The 22,915-nt window shown below is 38.0% G+C and overlaps 1 protein-coding gene across 7 annotated transcripts in view; it reads right to left on the reverse strand.

Annotated features, from left to right (window-relative positions):
- The window catches only part of Robo1 (roundabout guidance receptor 1), a 713,251-nt gene that overhangs the window by 129,246 nt on the left and 561,090 nt on the right, over nucleotides 1-22,915 (reverse strand). For all 7 annotated transcript variants that reach the window (XM_087899659.1, XM_087899654.1, XM_087899655.1 and 4 more), the window contains exon 3: nucleotides 14,339-14,496. In XM_087899659.1, the coding sequence (XP_087755785.1) occupies nucleotides 14,339-14,496 (158 nt within the window). The remainder of the gene's footprint in view (nucleotides 1-14,338; nucleotides 14,497-22,915) is intronic.

Here is a 22,915-nt window from a genome sequence, read left to right on the forward strand (position 1 = left end):
AATAAATAAATAAAATAAAGAAAGAAAGAAAGAAACTGCTTCAAAGCTGAGATATGAGAGCGTAGCGGGACACAGCTCAGCAGTTAACATGCAACATAAGCCTCATGCAGTGGTTCGATTCTCTAATCTTGGTACTTCTGTGGTAAGAGAGGCTGAGGCAGGAGGAGTGGCCAGAACTGTTGCAGGCCGGTATGTGTGCAATGAGGAGAAACATGATCACTGCCCACACAAGGGGAAGATGAGAGGCGAAACTGAAGTCCTCTAACTTCCACATGTGCACCATGGCATGTGTGCCCACTACCTAAAACAAACAAACCACGCGTGTCTGTGTCTGTGTGTGACTGTGCACACAGAGAAACAAAAACTAAATTAAAAACATTAAATTGGAATATGAAAATTTAGTTTAAAGCAGAAAAGAGACTGCAGAGGAGGTCAGAACATAAAATAGCATAAAACAATTCATAAATCAATAAAAAACTTAGTAATCAAAATTTTCAATTAGAACAGTAACCAAATTCTTATTAGACTATCTTACTCACCATCTAACCTAAAATGGCTATTCTTGGTTGTCAACTTGGCTGTATCTGGAATGAACTATAGTTCACAAATGGAGGGCATACTTGTTATCTGAATCTTAAGGCAAGAAGACAACAGGCCTTTGATCTGGTGCTTGAGGCTTGCTGATTCTCATCTTTAATGCAGACCTTGAGGCTGGAAGGCACACCTTTAATTTGGGCCATACTTTCTGCTGCCAGGCTATTCAAGGACAATTGAAGAAGGAAGGGTTTGCTCTTTGCCTGCTGGCCTTGGCCTTGTAGCAGACCAGCTGAGACAGCCAGCCTCAGGGGACTGAGCAGCTACTAGATTCTTGGACTGTCCATTCACAACTAGCCACTGTTGGACTGCAGCCTGTAAGTCATTCCAATAAATTCCCGTGTGTGTGTGTGTGTGTGTGTGTGTGTGAGAGAGAGAGAGAGAGAGACAGACAGAGACAGAGACAGAGACAGAGAGAGATTCATTACAAACGTCAATTACTCTATGATAAAAGGAATCAATCAGTTGAGGATGCTATTTATTGATGACCTGAGCATCGAAACCACAGATGGTAGCTTAAGAGAACGGTTTGAAAAATGGGTTAAACTTATGGAATCTGTGGTAATGAGAGATCCCCAAACAAAATAGTCCAGGGGCTTTCGTTTGGTGAGCTATTCTTGTGTTGAAGAGTTCTGGATTAATTCCATTGGCAAAAGAAATCTCAAAGCAGCCTAATATAGACTCTGTCCTGTGGTGACTCTAATGAAGATTTACAATGAAAAAAGGAGCGAACTAAGCTGGGTAAATTTCAAAATGTAAATTTTATGGAGGAAAAAACTACCAACAAGTGGAATGGAGCTAAATTCTGCGTTCAAGAAGATAAACAGATTAAGACAGGGAAAAAAGGGAGTGGTGACCTCAGGGACAAGATCCCACCCAGCTAAGTTTTCAACTTGTGAAAAGGAACTAAAAAAATGTCTTGAGCTGGGTGTAGTGGGGCATGCCTTTAATCCCAGCACTGGGAAGGCAGAGGCTGGTGGATCTCTGAGTTTGAGGCCAGCATGATCAACAAACCAAGTTTCGGACAGCCAAGCTTAGGCAGGGAAGAACAGAAAGCTGGTGAAGAAGTAACCGAACCAGGGGTCATGTTCTAGCCCCTGCAAGTAACAGAACTTGGCAGTTTTGGCCATGTGTTTCTGGCTTTAGAATTAAGGACAGAAGAAAGGAGTTATGGAATAAGGCCAATGAGGCTGGGCATGTATCAGGGGTGTCACTGAATGATCTAGTATATGGACCATTGAGTGAAGCCATGAACTTGAAGCCTGCCTTGCCTTGCAGAAACCAAGATGTTACAGATGTCAGAGTCATGGATACCTGCCGAGAAGAACGGCTAACCAGGACTGGAACCAGCCCCGATGAAAGAAGTGCATTGTAGTCAACAAAGCTGAACGGAACTGCAGATGTGGAGAGCATTTTGACATCAGACATCGAGATGCAGTTTGGAGTTTGCCCAACTGGTTTTCGATCTTGCTTTGCTCCAATATGTATATTGGTATGCTCCCTTCCTTGCATTTTGAAATTGTAATATATCCTGTACCATTATATGTTGGATCTGCTTTAGGATTTTCAGTTTTTACAGGGGAATTACAGTTAAGAGATTGCCATGCATCTTAGAAGAAAGTTTGGACTTTGAAACAAGTTTGAGATGGGAACTTTTGAAATTGGATTGAATTCATACTTTTCTTTATGATATGGCTATAGGCCTTTCAGGGCCAGGGGATAGAATGTGGTTTGAAAGAAAATGGCCCCCAAAGGGAGTGGCACTATTAGGAGACGTAGCCTTGTTGGAGGGTGTGTGTCTCTGCGGGTAAAATCTTTGATGTCTCTTTTCTTCCAACTTCTTGCAGTGTGACAGACAGTTGATTTCCTATTGCCTGCAAGATGTAACACTCTCAGCTTCAGCACCACGTCTGTCTGCATGGCGCCAAGTTCCCTGTCATGATGATAATGGACTGAATAAGTGAGCCACCCCAATTAAGTGTTTTTCTTTATAAGAGTATACCTCTTCATAGCCATGAAAACCTTAACTAAGACATAGCCACATGTGTGTCCTGGAATTGAGAATGTCTCCGTTTCTAGCAATCCTGTAGAAAGGTTTGAGTTTACAAGTGGATGAGAAACACTGGGCTTTCATTAGTTTTGTATTCATATATGGTGGATCTATGTGTAATTATGCAGATTTGAAAGCTTGTGAAAGGCTCAGAATTCTCCTTGGGAACATAAACCATAATTTCTCAACCCTGCTTCCTCTTCTGAATCATAGAATTTCTCAACTCTCCGAAGCATGCATCCTACCTAGGTGTTCCTGGTGCATGGGAAAAAGGTTGATTGATTCCACACAGTAGCTGCCTTAGGCAGTTCAGCTTTTCGTCCTGTGAAATTTACAGCTGATGATTGCTTTTCAGAACACTGCCGGACAAAGGGCTGGCGTCAGTTCCCTCGTCCCAGGAATACTCTAAAGTCCTCCCTTATTTATCATGGTCACACTAAGTACTTAGAATGAGTCTGTGAAGATGAACATTCTCATAGTTGTAAATCTGGTGCAGACACAAATATTGGGAAAGGACATGTAAGACAAAATCTATTGTGTGTGTGTGTGTGTGTGTGTGTGTGTGTGTGTGTGTGTGTGTGTGTAGTATGACTTTATTACATATTCATGAAATTAAAGTTGATACAGTACAAAAATTTCCTCATTTTTCTTTCTCATATAGTTTTGATAAGTATATCTAGAGTCCACACAGGTCTGCCAGAGTATTCAGGAATATTCAGAATACTTGAGTGTGTATATATGGATTATTGCTATTGAGAGTGATGTGTTTTCTCACCATGTACCCATGACACAGTGAACTAATTAATACAGATATTAATAGATAAGTTATTGGACAGACTCAAGAAGAAAAAGAAATTTATGCAGATTAAACACCTTCCATAGGGTGATGAATGTAAGTGTTGAAACCTGACATTGTAATTTGGTCTTACAATGCTCAAGCATGTATTATTGATACCGTGTTCCTATTATAAAATTTGAAAATGAAGCAATTAGATTGAACATAGATTTATTTTTAATTAATTTATATAATCCTAAAACAGATATTTTACTTACACCATGAGTCAAGATTTATTTTTCAAAAGAAATAAAGCACATAATGGAAAAGATCTATTTCTGGCTTTCCACCCCAACTTCCTTTGACCATTACGTAAGAACACTACCGATTTATTTTGCAGGAACACAAATTCAGCTTCTCAGGGAAGTGGGGCTCTCCATCATCTGTTGTAAATACAATGATTTCCTCTAGAAGGGAAGTGGGGGAAAGGAAGCAGTGGACATTGAACAATGAAGGAAACTGAAGAACGGAGCAAAGAAACGACTGAAGGAAGGGAGGAGGAGCAGATGGCTTAGATGGAGACATATGGGAATTGGAGGAGAGGAAGCAATTGGCAAGAAGTTGGCTGCTTGCCAAATTTGTGAAGGCTCTGGAGGACACGGGGGATTTGGATGGGATATGAGTCAGCTGCATTTTACCCAAATATCACACCAACATGGGAAATCAAAGAAATCCTCAAAGACATGCAGGATGCAGAACAGGCCGGGGAAAAGTTATGACATGTCTCATCTCAGCAATGCTGCCTCTTTACCATGGGGAAGGATGTGTTAAATGGGTGTTTGAACGTATAAATGAATTTCTTCATAGCTGGATTACTATGTCCAAATCTTAATTTTTTTCTTGTGAAAGAAATAACACAGATAAGACCTTCTATTTATATTCAGTTATTTTTCCTAATCTGGGATGTCCCTCACTTCTAATTATGCATAAAATAATTCTCTTCAAATATCTTGGATTAGGGTGACCTGCTATTCTTGTTTTCCCAGATCTGATAGGTTTCCAAGGCTAGAGTTTTCATTGTTAAGTACAAGGAGGGTCCTGGGAAAATGGTGATGGCTAGTCATCATACATAAAAGAAAACATAAAAGTCACAAATATGCTCACGCTAAAATGAATGGATACAGTGGGATACTTTTTGGATATTTTTTAAAGATGGGTGCTGTCATAAACTTGAGGAATAAATCCTTTGAGTTCATTCTCTTTCCCGGGATTATTCAGGAGATAATGGTGGCTAAAAGGAGATGCCCGGAAAGTCTCACCTCTCCCTGAATAACAATATACAATCGTCAATTGGGGAAGGGAAAGACACTTCTTCATGTGGAGTAGCCACTGGGAAGGAGCCCGCCTTCCTACAAATAATTATTGCTCTGGATTCTGTTATTAACCCTAAGAAACAAGATGGGAGACAGAAAACAAGGGAAGGGAGGCAAGGAAGGAGAAAGATAAAGAAAGTAGTAGAGAAAGAGGAAGGAAGGACGAAAAGCGGATGTCACTAGAAGGAGGTGGGAAGAGGAAGTAGATCACTAAGTAGAGGTGGAGGAGGACAATGGAGTGAATGTGATGAAAATATGCAGTGCACATGTATGAGATGTCACTTGGAACTCATGATTATATAACCAATTTTACGCTAATAAAATGGTTTCTGTTTGGTCTAGTGCTAATGAAAATAATTAGCATAGAATTATTTGATTATTGTCTGAATTACTTTTTAATCCTGTAGAAAATAGAAAACAGAATATCTGTGATATGCTCTCTGGAGGAAGGCCAGAAAGAAGAATAAAAAGTTCAAGACAAAAATTACAGGAGTCAGAGGGAAGAGAGGACACCAGGAGAATACAGCCTAAGGAAACAACTAAGCAGGGATCACATGGGCTCACAGAGACTGAAGCAGCAAGCACAGGGCCTGCAAGTGTCTGGACCAGGTTCTCTGCATATGGATTACGGCTGTTAGGGTGGTGTTTTTGTGGGAAACCTAACAGTGGGAGTAGACGTATCTCTGACTCTTTACTGCTCTTAGGCCCCCTTTCTGCCTATTGTGTTGTCTTGTCTAGCCTCGGTCTTAGGGCTTTTGCCTTGTCTTATTGTATCCTGTTATGTTGTGTACAGTTGTTTTTTAGACAACTGCTCATTTCTGAAGAAGAACCAAAGAAGAAGTGTATCTGGGGGAGAGTGGAGGTGCAGGAGAGTTGGGAGGAGTAGACAGAGGGAAACCGTGGTCGGGTTTTATTTCACTAGAGAAAAATCTATTTTCAATAAAAAGAAAAAAATTATCTTAAAGTTTAACACAAAGTCGCAAACTGAGAATTTCAAAGCAAATATTCTTAATCTATTATTTAAAAAATATTATAATGAATTAATCAGAATCAATCACAGAGGGCATTATGACAAATTAACTGTGGCTTGATTCCAGGCAGAACTTAGGCTTTATGATGCTACTGTGTTAGTTTTTGCACATATTAACCACATCCACACAAAATAGCCAAATTGGTAAATCAGTGTGTCTTCTCCCCAACTCAGCTTCCTATTCATCATATAATTTCTCATGATGCTCTAATCTCTCAGCAATATCTTCTGACATGTAAAGCAATGTTGACTTTAGAGCATGGACAGTCTAAATTTTGGACTAAGCACTTAAAGCATATTCTATGATTTTTTTTTAAATGGGGCATGGAATGATTTTAAGTGATCTTTTAAAAATCTTAAACAGTAAATAGTGATCAGGTAATTATCCTCCTCCATAATATATTGGTGAGATGCCAATATATTAGGCATCTAGTGTTAAAAACAGATAATCTTAGTTTATCAGAGTTATAATCTTTGCTTAAGCTCAACCGTCCTTAAAACATCTTTTGTGAAATGTTTAAGCTTTTCAAATGTTTTCAATCTTAGTTACATTACAGATTTCATTTCTAGAGACAATATGTGCTATTTCTTGAATGTAATTAGTCTAGTTTGAGAAAAAAGCATCACATCTTGCAAAAAAACCAGCTGGGTGTGACAACATGGGCCTATAATTCCAGCAGCCAGGAGGTAGAGATAGGTAGACTCTGGGAGCCTGGTGGCTAGTCAGACCAGATTCAGTGAGAAACCCCTCACTCAAAAATGGTATGGAGTGATGGCAGAAGACACACGCTTTTTACATCTGGCCTCCACAACCATGTCCACGTGCACATGAATACACACACGAACAAATCCATACAGATACAAACATAAAAAATAAGAAAAATAAAAAGACATTTGTAAATAAAAGGCAGTTTTACCATATGCTAAAACATCAGATCATGTGTCACATAATCTATAAAAAGTTATCGATTAATAAAACATGGGAGGCAGATAATTGTTCCCTAACTCCACTCTCAGCCAATTTAGAATTGGCCACTGCTTCAGCAAGATTACTTAGTCATTACTTGAAAGTGTTGTTGTTATCATTTAAAAAATTAGCACAGGGTGATTAGAATACAGTCAGGATTCTGGAAGCTGGAAGATTAAGCTTTTAGCTATCGTCATCTTATTATCTTCCCCAAGAAACTGAGTTGAAAGATATCTCCTCCTAACTTGAACGAAGAGTTTATGACAAAATAAGACCATATAAACATCTATTATATAGCAACTGGTCATTACACAATAGTTAAGCTTTGATGCTTCTAAAATGTCCATTTCTAAACTTCTAAACATGTTGAAATATTTCAGAAGAAATGTGTTTTAAAATTCATTTTCACAGTATTGAACAGAGGACTGAATATAATTCTTTAGATGCTAGCTTTCAACAGTCAATAAGTATTGACTCCATTTATTTTTAATAATTTACTACAAGTTTTATTGTTAATACTCATTTACTAATTTACAAAACTCTTCATTTCTAGTCATCACTTATTAGATTTCTTTCATAAATACATGCAGAAATATCATTTTTTTTTTGCTGATGAATCAGTATGAATTTCCTATCTCATCTTTATCACATTGTTATCTACCAATTTTCTCCAGTTTGGAGAGAAGGCCATTAAGACACAGAAGGTTTTAAAGGATGTAACACATTCCATCCTGGAGGGAAGTTCATTGCTCTTGGGAAGTAAAATATTCAAAGGTTTCAGGACATTCCTGAAACTGACCAGATTCACCAGATTCCCTCTCCATGCATAGCAAGCAGTGGAAAGTGCTGACATTCTCAGACAAGAGAAGCTGCTTAGACATGGCTCTATCAGTCTAACTGACCGGAAGAAGCTCAGACCAGCTAAGCTATCTGGAAAAGACAAATCTCTCACCTGCCGTCGCCTGTAGGCTGTTCACTCAGCTTCCGAGTTACAGCTTTTGTGAGTTGTCGCTCTTGCTAGGGTGAGCTTTTGGTGAGGCATCTGTATTTGAATCAGTTCTGTTCCTATGAATAATCCCTCACTCATACTCTTGTGAGGAACTCCAATTAAATTTGTTGGTTCACCACGTTGACCTCTTGATGGTATCCTATCTGGTCTTTTATCAGCTCCCTTTCTGGGCTAAGTAAACATTAGTTCACTTTTTATAGAAACAGTGTCAAACAACACATGCCTTAACTTAAACCATATAATTTGTTTTACAGTGCTCTAGAACATAAGTTCCAGAACCATCTACAGATATCACAATTTATAAATGCCCTTGTACCATATGTGAGATCACCAAATATTAGGACATAACCCCTTTTAATGTCTGATATATGGTTAGTTAAGTCTATGTATGTGAGACTCACATACATGGAGGGTTGGTTATACTTGTAACTATTTTCTTAACTACTTGATAGGTTCTATACAGTACTTTAATGCTTAATAATCAAGTCAACAAGGAATTTTCATGAAAAATAAATTATTTTTTAACCTTTGTGCTTGCAATTTCTACCATGACCACTAGAATGTGATTTATTTCACGGTGACACAGAAGGTAGCGAAAGTGAAGCCCAGAGCACTGTATAATTGTGTGGCACCCCCTACCCACTATAAACAATAAAGAAATAGGATTAAGTTAGGGAAAACTTATCTTATAAAGAGAATATAAAAACCAACACTTTGCTACTTTAGCCAGTCATGCAGTTAAGTGAGAATCTTACAAAGAAGTCCATTACCTTTGATAGTGTTTAGCTGTCACCGTCCTTTTCCCTTTACCATCCACTAATCATACATTTGGATATCAAAAATTACATTAGAATTTTCTTGGGGCCTTTAAGATCTATATGTTATCATTTAGTGTAGTCAATTTTGTTAATAAACAGCTTAACGAATTATTGAATTCTTTTATCATTTAGAACAGTATTTGTGATAAGGACTTTAAACTTAACTCTTCCTTATCTCAAAAGTAATCTTGCTGTCTTAATGAACACAAAATTATGGCTTTATTATTTGGGATTAGTTTGTTTTTCTTTTTACTTTTTGGCATAATTGCAAAATACCTTTAACTTAAATATAATATTTGTGAAAGGCTGTGAAATAAAAAGTATATCACTTTTTACGAGGCTTATTTAATATTGTTATGCATCAAAAATAGAGTTTTAAGAACTCTTGATTCATCACGATGAGAAAATAGCATTTATTAATCATGGTGGTTATGATTAACTCTCAAAGACATGAAGCAAGTCAATTTCATCCAGACTGGCAGGTAAACTACCTCTACAGCTTTCTCTTTACGAACTTATATATATTTTTAAAGAGTACTTGAGACAAACACCATGTGAGGCCTCTTTTATTCTAAGGGATACATGCCAAAAAAGTTTGAAAAGATTCTCCTGTCATGCAGAAGAGTAAGGAAATGCAATTTATATACCCCTGGTTTATGAGCATCATGGATCTAAACTTTGGCTCGGAATCTAGGTCATTGTGAGAAGAAATGGCTAAAGAACATCCAAAATACAGGTGCAGCTACAATTCAATTACACACTTTCCCTTTGTGCAGGGTGTGTCTTTGTTCTCGCAGCTGGAAGATGTGTACTTTAATGTTCAACAAAGGAACGCCACCACATTAAAGAACTCTAGGAATTCCTGTGACCTGAACTGTAGCAATAACCATGCACTCTTCAATGGTCTTGCATAAGAATATTGAGGACTTTCATCTCCCGCTTGTCAGTACTCAGCACAGTTGGCAAAGCGAATTAATGAGAAAAATGAAAACAATCATTTGAATACAAAGTTTAGGAAAAAAAAACACATAAAATATCGGATAACCAGCATCTCCTGAGAAACGTCTTTTCAGATTTTGAAAAGAAGAGTCAGAAATACAGTCATGCATTCTACTGGTAATCAATTTTTTGCTTTCATCATTCAATTTAATTTTGCCTATAGGAAGACAACAAAACAGAAACAAGTATGGTCCAAATAAGAACAGAGATTTCGAAACCCAACTACTGATTTTTACCGACTCATTTCTCTACGTGTAAAAATATGATTCTTACTTCTAGTCTTTTAACAGTTCAATGGTCATAATTTAGACAATTTGCACAGATGGTCTTGGGAGTAGTAAAATTTCAGATGTTAATACTTCCTGACATATGGAACACTACTGTGGATCAGCATTTTGGCAGCATTTAAGTGATTTTAGAATTATTTATACATTAATATCTTGGCATCATTTCACAGCCATAGGTTATTACATCCTTAAATTGTCTGCCTCCTGATTAGAAGTGTTTTTCACATTGATTCTAAACTGCTCAAGGGATTGAGTGGCTGCTTCTTTTGAATTAGAAGGTAGCATCCCCTTGGGCATCAAACAATAAATATGATTCTCTAATAAATTAAAGACCAGTAGAAATCATAAAATTGTCTCATACAATATATGATGCAGGAGGAGTTTCCAAGATTTTGCTTGAAAAGCAAGCTAATTGACAACAGCAAGTTTAAACTATGGATGGTTATAAAAATGAACACATGTATTGACATGTATAAGATAAAACCTTAAAAATTAACCATCAAGTTTTATTTCTTTATCTACATCTATATCTATATCTGTATCGAGATACAACCGATAAAGAGTTCTGTCTAGTCTTTGCCCAGTTTTAACAACCCACTCCTCCACACATGCCTCCCCTGAAATATCTCTGGTCAGGTCATCTTTGTCTGACACCAAGTTCTTATATCTCGTGGTCAGCCCTTCGACCTCAGGCAACTTGATCTGCCCGCTGCACTTGATTCCTCCCACACCCCTGGGCAGCCCATGTGGTTTATTTTCTTCTTCACTTTAGGTTTCTGCTGTTCTTTCATTCGCTTTTCTCCTTGAGAGCTAAGCCCCACATCTCTTCCTTTCTGCCTAGGTTCATCCCTTAAGTGATGTCAGTTTTTAACACTGAAATCGCAGGTAAATCCTTGGGACTCTCATATTGCATCAAAATAGACTACTTTGCATTAGGAAAACTAGAGGACTTCTCTCAGTAGCAATACAATCTCTATCCATCCTACACGCTCCTAATATATCATCCTCCATGCTCTGTGGCTCATAATTCAGTTCTTGCTCCATGAGCTGTGTTTCATGGACTAAGTTGGCCCATACAGAGGTTGCTTCTTGATGGTAAAGACAGTGTAGCTGAGGCTCACTGGTATTTAATAACGATTTGGGGTTTTCACTCCAAATACATGCTGCTGAAGTTGTCACAGACATCTGCCTCAGAATCTGGATCGGTCTTCCCTCTGCTCAAAGGGAGAGGAGGACTGCAGTAATGACTACTTGTATGCTTACCACAACTTAACTTATTCTCCAGCCTCAACCTCAAGTCACAATTTCTGACTCATACACCCAACTGCCTATTTTATATAAACTTAGATCTTTTATGAGCATTTGGAAATTACTATGTCTAAACCTCTGTGACACATCCCACCCTAATCGTCTACACTCAATGCACTACTGTTAATGGCACCCACACATTCTGACTTTCTCATGCCAACCCATAAAGGTATGCCTTGACTTGTCACACATTATGGGCCATATCCAACATGTTTGAAACTTTTAGGTGTAGTACTTTACAATATATTCAGTATCTAATTACTTTTCACCACTTCGGCTCCTAATGGAATGGTTCAACCTACCCATTCATGTCCAGATTGCTGTAAAAACTCCCAATTAGTCTACCCACTTTTGAGAAGGCTGCTGTGGATAACCCTTCTGGATGCTGTGAATATATATTGCTCCCATTGGTTGATAATAAAAGCCGCTTTGGCCTATAGCGAGCGGGAATATAGCTAGGAGGGAAAGCCAAACTGAATACAGGAAGAAAGAAAGGTAAAGTCAGGGAAGGTGTGAGCCAGTAGTCCTAGAAGTGAGATGTCAGTCAGCTGCTGGAGAAGCAAGATGTATTAGAACACAGCTAAAACAACGAGACATGTGGCAAAACATAGACTAACAGAAATGAGTTTATTTAAAGTTAAGAGCTAGATAGTAATAAGCCAGAGTAATAGGCCAAATCATCTCTAATTAAAATTAAGTTTCAGTGATGATTTAGAAGCGGCTACAGGATGGGGTGAGACAGAAAAACTTCCATGTACAGAAGGCCACCATTCACACTTTCTGATCTCATAGTGACAAACGTCTCCTAACTTTACTTAGAGGAAAACATGAAATATTTGCAGTATCTGTAAGATCCCACATAATGAGGCCATTTGCTGTTCCCAGACACTATCTTCTGTGCCTCTCCTTTGCTCGCTCTAGTCAACCGCACTGATTCTTTGCTCCTTAGTGAAAATGTCATTTGTTTCCCAACTTAGGGTCCAGCATCAGATCAAAATGTACATTTCCTGAACATCTGTCCATTGCCCCACTAACGTTGTCCATATTTTTATTGAGATATTTTCTGATCTTCTTTTTTAAACATTAAAGACACATCTAATTTCTAATGGGTCGTTCTCTATCTTTATATATTATGCTTTTAAAATAATATTGTATAATTTGCAAACTAGTTATCTAGTTGGTTTTGTTCAGAGTACTCTCTCAGCACAACTTAATTAATTTTCTGTGTTGAGAATTTTGCCTTTAATTTGTATTAAATACAAACACATGATCGGGGAAACTTGAGAAAGTCAGATATAATAACCATTTAAATACGTCTGGATTATTAAGGCATGGAAGTGCGAGGTATAGAGAGCATGCCCTAATGTGATCTGAAGTATGATATTAAAGTAAAATGTTTTTATGATGATGGTACACAGAACCCAAAATAATTGTTGTCACTACAAGACAAATATTTATTCTCATTGTCTATCCCCTTGTGCTCTTGACTTCATTTCCCCCAAGCAAACTTGTCACACAGAATTTTGTTGTGGAAAATTATTTGAAGGTTTGTTACCTTTGTTCATGCTGTGGGACATCTGTTTTAAAGATGCAAAGTTGTGTTGCATTCTTTTAGGTTGGGTTTGTTTAACTCTGTGAAACTGTCTTACTTTACCTGTCTAAAACACATGATGGTCTAATAAAGACAAGAAAGACGAAGAGGAAAAGACAGGGTTGGTAGGCAGGGAGAATGCATAGGAGGAGAAATCTGGGAAGAGGGAGGAGCTAGACAGAACAAGGAGAAGAGGACATCAGGGGCCAGTCACCCAGCTATATAGCAAGCCACAGAGGAAGAGTGAAAGTAAGAGATACAGAAGTAAGAGAAAGATAAAGACCCAGATGCAAAAGGTAGACAGGATAATTCAAGAAAAACTGGCTAGAAATAAGCTAAGCTAAGGCAGAGCATTTCTAAGTAAGAATTAAGCCTATGTGTGTGTGTGTGTGATTTATTTGGGAGCTGGGTAGCTCTCTCACAACGAGTAAAAAGAGTAAAACAACCAACAACAGAATTTTCATTGTTCCTAATTTTTCCGCGTCTCTTAAAATTAGACAAAGTATGATCTACTTCCAGTTTCTTGACTTAACAGAAAACTAGAGATACTCACGGAAGTCAGATCAATGCTGAGAAAACAAGCAAGCAAACAAACAAACCAAAAAGCCCACATTTTATTTCCTTGCCTAAACATGCGTCCAGCTGGTCCCTTTCTAGCTCCCTCCCAGATGAATTATCATGCTACTTGGTTAAATGGTTGTTCAAGACTAGTGCAAACATTTGTTAGATGCATGTGAGGGGTATTATAACTACTTTGATAAATTAGCAGAAGTCTTTGTCTTATATACATACTCTCCTGGGCCAATGCATTCACAGCAGAAGATATCAGCATACATGGAACAGAGCAAATAAGAAGAGGACATACCCCACAATCGTAGAATTGATGAGAACATGCCTGATGAAGGTGTTCACTGAACACCTTATAGGACAAAATACGCGAAAAAAGCCACGTGGAATCATGAATTCAAAATGATAATGCATCTTACAATTTTCCACTTAAATCAGAGATTTAAAAATCTAATCTATAAGCATAGGATTTCTTTTTCTAATGAAGCCAAGTCATCATTTGCTTAATAAAGAGATTTTATTTGTTTTTAGAAGCAATACTAAAATACATAGAAGAAAAAAACAAATAAGAAAGGAGAGTGGGCTAAAGCAAACCTTGCAGTAAACAATGGGATCTTGCAAAGATGCCTTCTATAAATGACTTTTGTAATAATGGTAAGTGTAGTATGTGGAAATGGTCTAAGTCTCAACTCATCGTAATTAAGCCTACACAAAAGAGTGTGAACTCTTACACTTTAGAATTGGAAGTACATTTCCTGCCTTTTATTAATCTTTAAAATCATACATTTTCATCACTTATTTTCATGTCTATACAAGGAAAATTGAAATATAGTTCTTTTAAAAGAACTCCAAAGGAGAGTTCCTTGCAAGGCTTTATCGCTAAGAACTGCCTTCTTTGTGCTCTTTTGCTTGGGTGACAGAAGCGCGCAGTTATCTCTTTGGGTTCCCTTCCAGTAGACTCAGTACTCACAGTGATTCTTTCATCTTTATCATCCAGGGGTGAGCCATCCTTTTTCCAGGAGATGGTGGGTTCTGGATGGCCCCGAGGAGGCTGGCATTCCATTACTGCAGGCTCACCTACAGCCACCATGACATCTGAAGGGTTTTGTCTGAAGTCATCCCGTAGTACTGTAGGGACAAGATTAAATCATCACACTCAATGATGAAATATGCAGTCCTTATCTCCGAGCTGCAGCAAAAGTGACATTTATCAGAACATATTTCCACTAAGAGCTATCTCAATACAGCTTGAAGAATTCATATCTATTACAGGCATTTGCCGATTAGAAAGGTACTTGCCCCTTAAGCATACTCAGAACGGATTATTTCATATTCTTCACAGGCCAGGAGGCAGGTGCACTCTGCTGCTTCTTGCCCTCATAGTTAGCATTTCATTTGAATTGCATGTCTTTTCTGCCCACTGCCTACATTTCTCTCGTCTATATACTAATAACTATAAATGAATCCTCCTTTAGTTACAAGAAACACCAGGACAATGCCTTCTATCTATTACTACATCAATTACACACACACACACACACACACACACACACACAAGCAAAATTATGAATAAGGACATATAAAAGCCCACATTTAACTGATTTTATAGGTATTTAAATTATTGTAGATAACAGTATTATCAATGTAATTTAAATATAGTCTCTGTAAAAAAATGTCACACGCATTTTACAATGACTGAAATCCGAGCATTTTTCTATTGTCAGAGGTAAGAAAGAGTTAGACCACATGTTATCATTAGCAATGGCATCAGAATATATGTCCAATGTTATTTTTGTTAGGCAGTATTTTATTAAATCCATAAACTTATTTAGAATGAAGCATACTATTCATCTCTTATACTGTGAATTCTAAATGTTAATGGAACAATCTATTCATGTCATCACAACTGGACAGGAATACGCTATTAACATACTATAAAATAAGTAGCATTATTTACTTAGGGATAGTAAGGAGGAAATGTGGAAAATTAAGCAAATAATTAAGCAAATAATGTGCTCTAAAAACAGTTCAAACAGGAAAACTGTCCTCAGTAACTTGATAGCATCAAGAGGTCATGAATTAAATCACAACTGTGTCCTTTGCACACTATTTATATTCTGCATTTTCAAATACAAAGCAAGGAAGAAGACAAATGCATTAACACGATGCCTAATAAATCGTTAACTTTCCTATAGTTATTTTCCTTCATCCACCCTGTGTGGAAGATACGAATCATCTTACAGAGGAATTGAAGGGAACACTTAAAATGCTTGTTTGTAAGTGAAGTACATACATGTGCAGTGAATAGCGTTCATCTTTAAAAACTACTGAATTGAATTTTTTTAAATATGTATTTATTTATTATGTATACAATATTCTGTCTGCATGTATGCCTGAAGGCCAGAAGAGGGCACCAGACCTCATTACAGATGGTTGTGAGCCACCATGTGGTTGCTGGGAATTGAACTCAGGACCTTTGGAAGAGCAGGCAGTGCTCTTAACCTCTGAGCCATCTCTCCAGACCCTGAATTGAATTTTAAAACTACAGTTGTGTATTGGAAGGAGTATATTTTCATCCAAATAGCTTTTAACAATGCTTTAATAGATGAAGCACTATGAAACTGAAACCCAGCAGTCAAAGTAAAATCATCCCTAAATTTAGCTCTCCTAGCCTCAGACAAACTTACTGCCTCCCAGAAGTTTATATTTTTTCCTTCCATTTCTTTCCCTTCCCTTCCTTTGTGCTAACCATGTTCATGTAACTCAGGAAGCCATGGTACCCATGGAAAACTGGTTTTCTCCTGCATCCTGAAACAACACTGGCTCTGTAACAGCAGGTCAGCCTGTGGAAAAGCCTGCTTCCGGGAAGAGTTCTGCTTCCTATCTCCGGAAAGAACAGTGAAATGGAAAAGAAAAGAAAGTATGGCTGGACCAACTGTTCCAACAGTAACTTTTATACCACATGCTCTTTAATCAACACAGACACACAGTGCATCTTGTTGAGTTGAGATGTCTTCATTACCTCATTAACAAAATAAACAGAGCATGAAGGCTTTCATCAGTTAGAAGCTATATTGTTATTAGGTGTTAGGAATGAATAACAAACAAAATGTAAAGTTTACAGAAAAAACAAATTAACTGGCCTTAACAGGCACACTCCCATGCTGGACTATGTTACTAATCACTGACAACACCCCTGAAATGTTTTAATGGCCCTAAAACGCACAAAAGTAAAATATCTTTCAGATGAAAGGAACTATGCTTTGCATTTCTTTCTAAGTGGTAGACTTAAAATAATCTTGGTCATACTTTATCTTATTTATAAATTAAGATCATAGCTTCCAATAAGCCAACAAATAGTAAAAAAGTTGTATGAAAATACCAAAGGTTTAAGATCGTTCAAGTTATTGTTTCCATTTATCATATTATTCAGGCTTGTATTTATAGTGTATAATAGAAAGCTAATAAAGTATAATCCAGGAAAGATTGCTGCTTAGATAATGCTCATGGAACCATTTGACAGCTGTAAATTGTAAAAATTCAGTATGCTTATGGCTGCAAGCAACGTTTCACAAATGCATGACTTTAAGACTTTTCTCTTGCTTATAAAAATACTATTTCTTACCTATATTTGTCTTGAAATTTTCCTTTTGAGGGTAATATTTTACGTTATATTATTAAATGACATTTTTTAAATATTTATTTATTTATTTATTATGTATACAATATTCTGTCTGTGTGTATGTCTGCAGGCCAGAAGAGGGCGCCAGACCTCATTACAGATGGTTGTGAACCACCATGTGGTTGCTGGGAATTGAACTCAGGACCTTTGGAAGAGCAGGCAATGCTCTTAACCACTGAGCCATCTCTCCAGCCCCCATTAAATGACATTTTTAATTAAATTGTCCAATTTTAAAAACTTGTGTATAACCAGGTGGTGGTGGTGCATTCCTATAATCCTAGCACTCTAGAGGCAGAGGTAGGCAGATCTCTGTGAGTGCAAATCCTGTCTGGTCTACAGAGCAAAGTCCCAGTCAGTCAGGGCTCTTACAGTGAAACCCTGTCTCAAAAAATCAAACAACAAAACGAATAGAAACTCTACATGCATATATGTAAGCTATTAAAAATTACTCTCTGGGCTGTTCAGAACCTGACAATGAGCCCTCCAATTAACTTAGAAATTAACGAATTACGGGTCGGGGAGATGGCTCAATGGGTAAAGTTTCTCGCTGATAGGCTGATTACGTGAGTCCAATCTCTAGAATCCAGGTGGTGAAGCAAAAGAAGCAACTCCCACAAGTCTTCCTCTGACTTTGGCACAGGAGCACACACACACACACACAGACACACACACACACACACACACACACACACACACATGCTGGCGCGTGCACACACACATACACACACGTGGAGGGGGTTGGATGGTTGGAGTAGGAGAGTGCCCTTGTTGCTCTTGCAGAGGACCCAGGTTGAGTTTCCTGAACCCACAACCATCTGTAAATCTAGCTCTGGGGGATCTAAAGCCTTCCTCAGCACTCATTATACGGGTGGTACATGGACACACATGCAGGCAAAGCACCCACAGACATAATGAAAGGAATAACACATTAAATCAAAGTGTACAATGAGAATCTGACAAATCAGAACTTCTCAAGGGAGAGGAACGTGACCCAAACCGATGACAATAATAGCGGTGACCTTGGCAATGCTGGACACTTAGTGAGTGCCCATTGCTCAGCATCCGCTCTGTTCATTTCCTCCTCAGCACAGACTAAGGCTGGAGAGAGATTACTAGCTTTCTAACCCAAATGGAGAATGAGCACGGAACCGGGGCCAAGCTTCAATCCGATCTCCAGTCACAAAGGAAGCTTCCCCACCGCGCTGCGTGTCTACCAGTCTTGTCTTCACGCTACGTGCAGAGACAAACCCTTAAGTGTCCTAATGCAACTAATACTTCAGCCGCCTTCCAAAGGAACAGAAGTTGGCGGAGAAATTTCCCTCCCGACAGTCATCTGGCTATCCTCTTCACATTCTGCACTCTCCTTTCTCAGATCGTCCCGCGTTTGGAAGGGACCTCTTCCCATTTTGAGCAGCACACTGAGAGTCAGAATTCATTATCCAGAATACATATGATGTGTTACTTCCCATCAACAGTTTATTTCAACCACAACCCGGCTGAGCAGGCTGTGGAATAAGAAGGCTTTTAATTAAACGTAGGCCCTCTAATTAGAGCTTGGTGTCTTGGGGAAAACAAAAGAAGATGGTACGCAGTCTTGGGACCTATTTTCCTGCACAAAAGGCAATATTATCAATGAAAATGGCAGCAAGTGGTAAAGTTGTGTTTATGAGGAGAGAAAAAAACGAAGTCCTTAAAAAGCGGAGGGTACTGGAGAAGAAAATATGTTAGAAAGTATGGACTTAACTACGAAAGTGTAGTTCCTAAGTATTGCATGTCTATGTAAAGTAATCACTCTAGCTCTTTTCTGAATTATTGAACAATGTTCAACTGGAGGTAGAGTATAAATGACCTATTTCTACAATACGTACAACATGACCCCTGCCTGAATGTCAACTCACAGGTTTGCGCTAAAAGTTATTATTCAATTTCAAAATTAACTCTTTGATATAAGACATCTGTACTAATTCCAAATGTTGTGCCTGTTAAATATGTTATAAAGCTTTTCTATTTTCCTAATACAAGGTAAAAATATATTGAAACAGGCTTGAGTTAGGGAGGTGGCTCAGTTAACAAGACACTTACTGTAAAAGCATTAGGGCCTGAATTTGACCCCCAGTATTCACATAAAAACCTCGGGTGGTATAGATTCATAATCTCATTATTGGCAGGTAGAGACGGGCAGCTTCCCGAGGATCACTGGCTAGCTAGCCACCCTAACATAAGGAGTGAGATCCAGGCCACAGAGAAACTCTGTCTCCAAAAGCAAGGTGAATGGCTTCTGATGAATTATACTAGGGATGCCCTTTGACCTTCAGAAGCATAGGCAGCCAACCACACACAGCCTCTCACAAGTGAAACAGACACACACAGACACACACACACACACACACAGACACACACACACACACACACAGCAAAATGAAATCCTTGTCAGAAATAGCAATTGAATAGGATTGCTTCAGGTTATTTTGAGTCAACAGACATATTTTGGGAGCTGTACAGGAATGTACAGGAATATCTAAACAATTTGTCTTCTGAACTTTTAGTTAGGAAGTGATATTTATAGGATAAAGAGGTTTAAATATCCCAAAATACTCTGAAATAAATTATCAAGTCTTAGTTTTAAATAGTCCATATGCATAAGAAGAGAGCACATTAAGTATGAAAACTAAAGTGCCGGAATGTAAAATAATATTCTACCAAGTATTGTTCATTTTAAGCCACCGCCATGTAGTGCCATTAGCAAAACTATTGTTTTCAAAAATCAGTTCTGTAAAGAACTTTGAATTTATAGGGATAGTTTCTAAAACACTTTACTTTTTAACGTTGACACTGAATCTACCTGTGGGTATTCTTCCATACTTCTGTTATCCTCTCCAAGAGCTTTTAATGCAAGCCACTTTAATTTTGACTGTAAAGTTATGCTTTGGTTAAGATTCTGGGGAGGAAACATGCTGGAAGAGGCACTGATTTCTTAACTGCTGGAGCTTCTGAGATTTTACAAACTGTTGAATCCCCCTCCATCTTAGGAAAGACGTACACTTTTTAGTCATCTGGTGCCATGTCTCAGTTAATCTTACAGAACAGTTATGTGCAAACCACTAAAATAGAAAGAGATGCTAATACCAGAATAAAAGCAATCCATGGTCCTCTGTTTCTTTATATAAAACACACAGAAGGAGCAAGCTAAGTTAACACATATGCACGCCCCTGTGCTCTGGCTCTGTTGGGTTACAGCCTTGGGAGCACACTTTTCTGGACCTTCCCCCTTTCTCCTGTCACGGTGTAGAAGAAAAAAAGAATCCAAGACATTTTACATGCTAGGCAGGCGTCAACTTCCAGACTGGACCTAATCTGGGTCTATATTTCCATTTTGCAGAAGCCCGGACAGCATTGGGATGCTTCCTGCTCCCCGGGTCAGAGGGCTCGCCAGCACTTAGTACAATGGCACCAATTCACGGAGTCAAATGAAAGGTAAGTTTGGCAAGCTAGGTTGGAGTGAACATCTGTAATGCATTCCAGAGAAAAGTGGACATTCCCAAGAGTCAACGTTTAAAGAGCTAAAACCCAGTAGATTCGAAAGTCTGAGACAACAGAAAAATATTTTTTACCAAAGGAGGAAAACATCAAGTGGCTAACTCATATCCGCTATATTAAAAATGTCAGTAATCTACTGGATGGGTGCATATTAAAGACTTGTATAAAGTCTGAGTGAAATTAATTTACTGCTAAAAATTACTTCATTTATGGAGCAGAATTTTATTGGCCCATGACACATGTGAGTTAGAAAACGGAAGTCACAAATTTCAGAATTACCAGTGATTCTTGCAGGACTTCATGACTGTGATAAGTATACACACAATGACTCAGTTATTTCCACACAAAACACAGTTTTACACTCTATCTTGATAGGGTTATTATGAAAACTAATTATTTAATGTTTATACAGGACTTGCCATTTTTATGGGGCATTACATCTACAAAGAAGTATTGCTATTAGTCACTATGTAAGGAATTGCCAAATTTCTCAGCTGCCAGTACAAATGGGAAAGAGGACAAAGAATGCCATTGATGAGAGCCTCTAAGCGCCAGAATAAAAGTCACACTCAGGAATACCCTGGCAGGGTTAAAATAACACAGACAAAATAAGGATATCTGAGCTATGGGACCCTGATTAGAACAAGACAGGCAGGCATTCTTTCTTTCATAAAATCAACTTTATATTTAGTATCCTGCACTCAGAGTCCTTAAGCGAAAGAATATTCTTCTGTATTTACTGCCTGCCCATATCTGAAGGTCATCTCCATGAGAACGAGGAATCTGTGGTCATCCCCTCCATACCACACTGCTCGGAACAGCGCAGAGGATACAGCAGGCACCAGTCAGTGTTTACAGTGCACATTTTGTGCATTAGATATAAGATATGAAATGGTGAAGCCATACTGCATTAGTCCTGTTCTCATGAGGCTTGAGATAAAGGAAGGTGGACAGACAATATGTAAGTAAATGCTATACATATAGAAAGAGGGGAAAATATATTGTGATAAATAGACAATTGTTATTGTACATTATTATAAATAAACGTACATGCATATGTAAGTATGCATGAATATATGATTCATAGGGTATATTGTTATTCATTGTTATATATCTTATATAATACATTGCATATATGCTATTATTATGATACATGTAGGAAGGAAAGGGTAGGGAGCTGTGTGAAAGATGCTATGTAGGAGCTCTGAAGAAGGAAGAGTGGGCTGAAGGCTAAGGAATGAGCAAGAATTATCGTAAGGAAGCATGCTGCAGGAAGAGGAAATAATCTGTGTGGAAAAGGAAATCTGGTACAGTAAGAGACTCAGTTAAGTTGATAGCAATATGACTTGAGTTTGACAAGAGAAGCAGGAGCAGTTGTGCAGGGTGCACAGCACCCTACATAAGAAGCTAGTTTCTACTTCATGCCCCAGCAAGACACTCAAGACCCTATCTAAGATGTGTTGGGATGCATCTGTTATAATGGAATACTCATTCTGGCAGCTCTGTGAATGAACATGAGAAGAAATTAAAAATGGAAGTGGACACAAGCAATGAAAAGGGAAAAGGCAGTGGTTTGTGTTCTGATGTTACTATCAGATATGGAGCAAAGAGGGGCAAATTAGAAAAGCTCATCTGTATGTAAAAATGAAATTGACTTTATGGGGGTGAAAGTGGACAGAAATATATCTAAGTCGATACCCACATATTTTGTGTGTCAGAACATGCCTTTCTAATGTACAGGGGAATACACAGACAATACCCAGGTAAATTCTTCATGGGGAAGAACAAGAATGCAAAATGTTTACTTTTAGATAAAGAAAACATAGGGATAATATAAAATCATTTAGGTGATTAAAATATTACAGTTTCAAATACTGCTCCTTACTATTTAAGTTTTACTGACTGTGTTACAATACTCCAAATCTCAGTTGCTAAGTGACAACATACCTTATTTAAATTAAACTATATTGTGATTTTTGAATGACTGACTTTCATTTAAATTGAAGCATATAATATATTTTATCTGATTTAAATACTTAAAACTCATTTGAGAGTCGCCATTAAAAAACAATTACAACATAACAGGAATATCATCTTACATCCATGGCCTGTCTAAGAAGTGCTCACACTAGTCAAGGGACTTTGTACGTGGCCACAGTAAACTAGTAGGAGGGATTTTGACTACTAAGAGCTGATATGACTTAAAGATTAGTTTTCTCTAGCTCCCATAGAGCAGTCTACATGTAGCCAGTATGCAGTATAACAAATTTGAGATTTTTGTTAGTAACCACAAATTGAACATTTAGCATTGAACTTGACTGGCTTTCT

This window comes from Myodes glareolus, chromosome 2, assembly GCF_982192425.1.
Source record: "Myodes glareolus chromosome 2, mMyoGla1.1, whole genome shotgun sequence".
In the NCBI taxonomy this organism is placed as follows: domain Eukaryota; kingdom Metazoa; phylum Chordata; class Mammalia; order Rodentia; family Cricetidae; genus Myodes; species Myodes glareolus.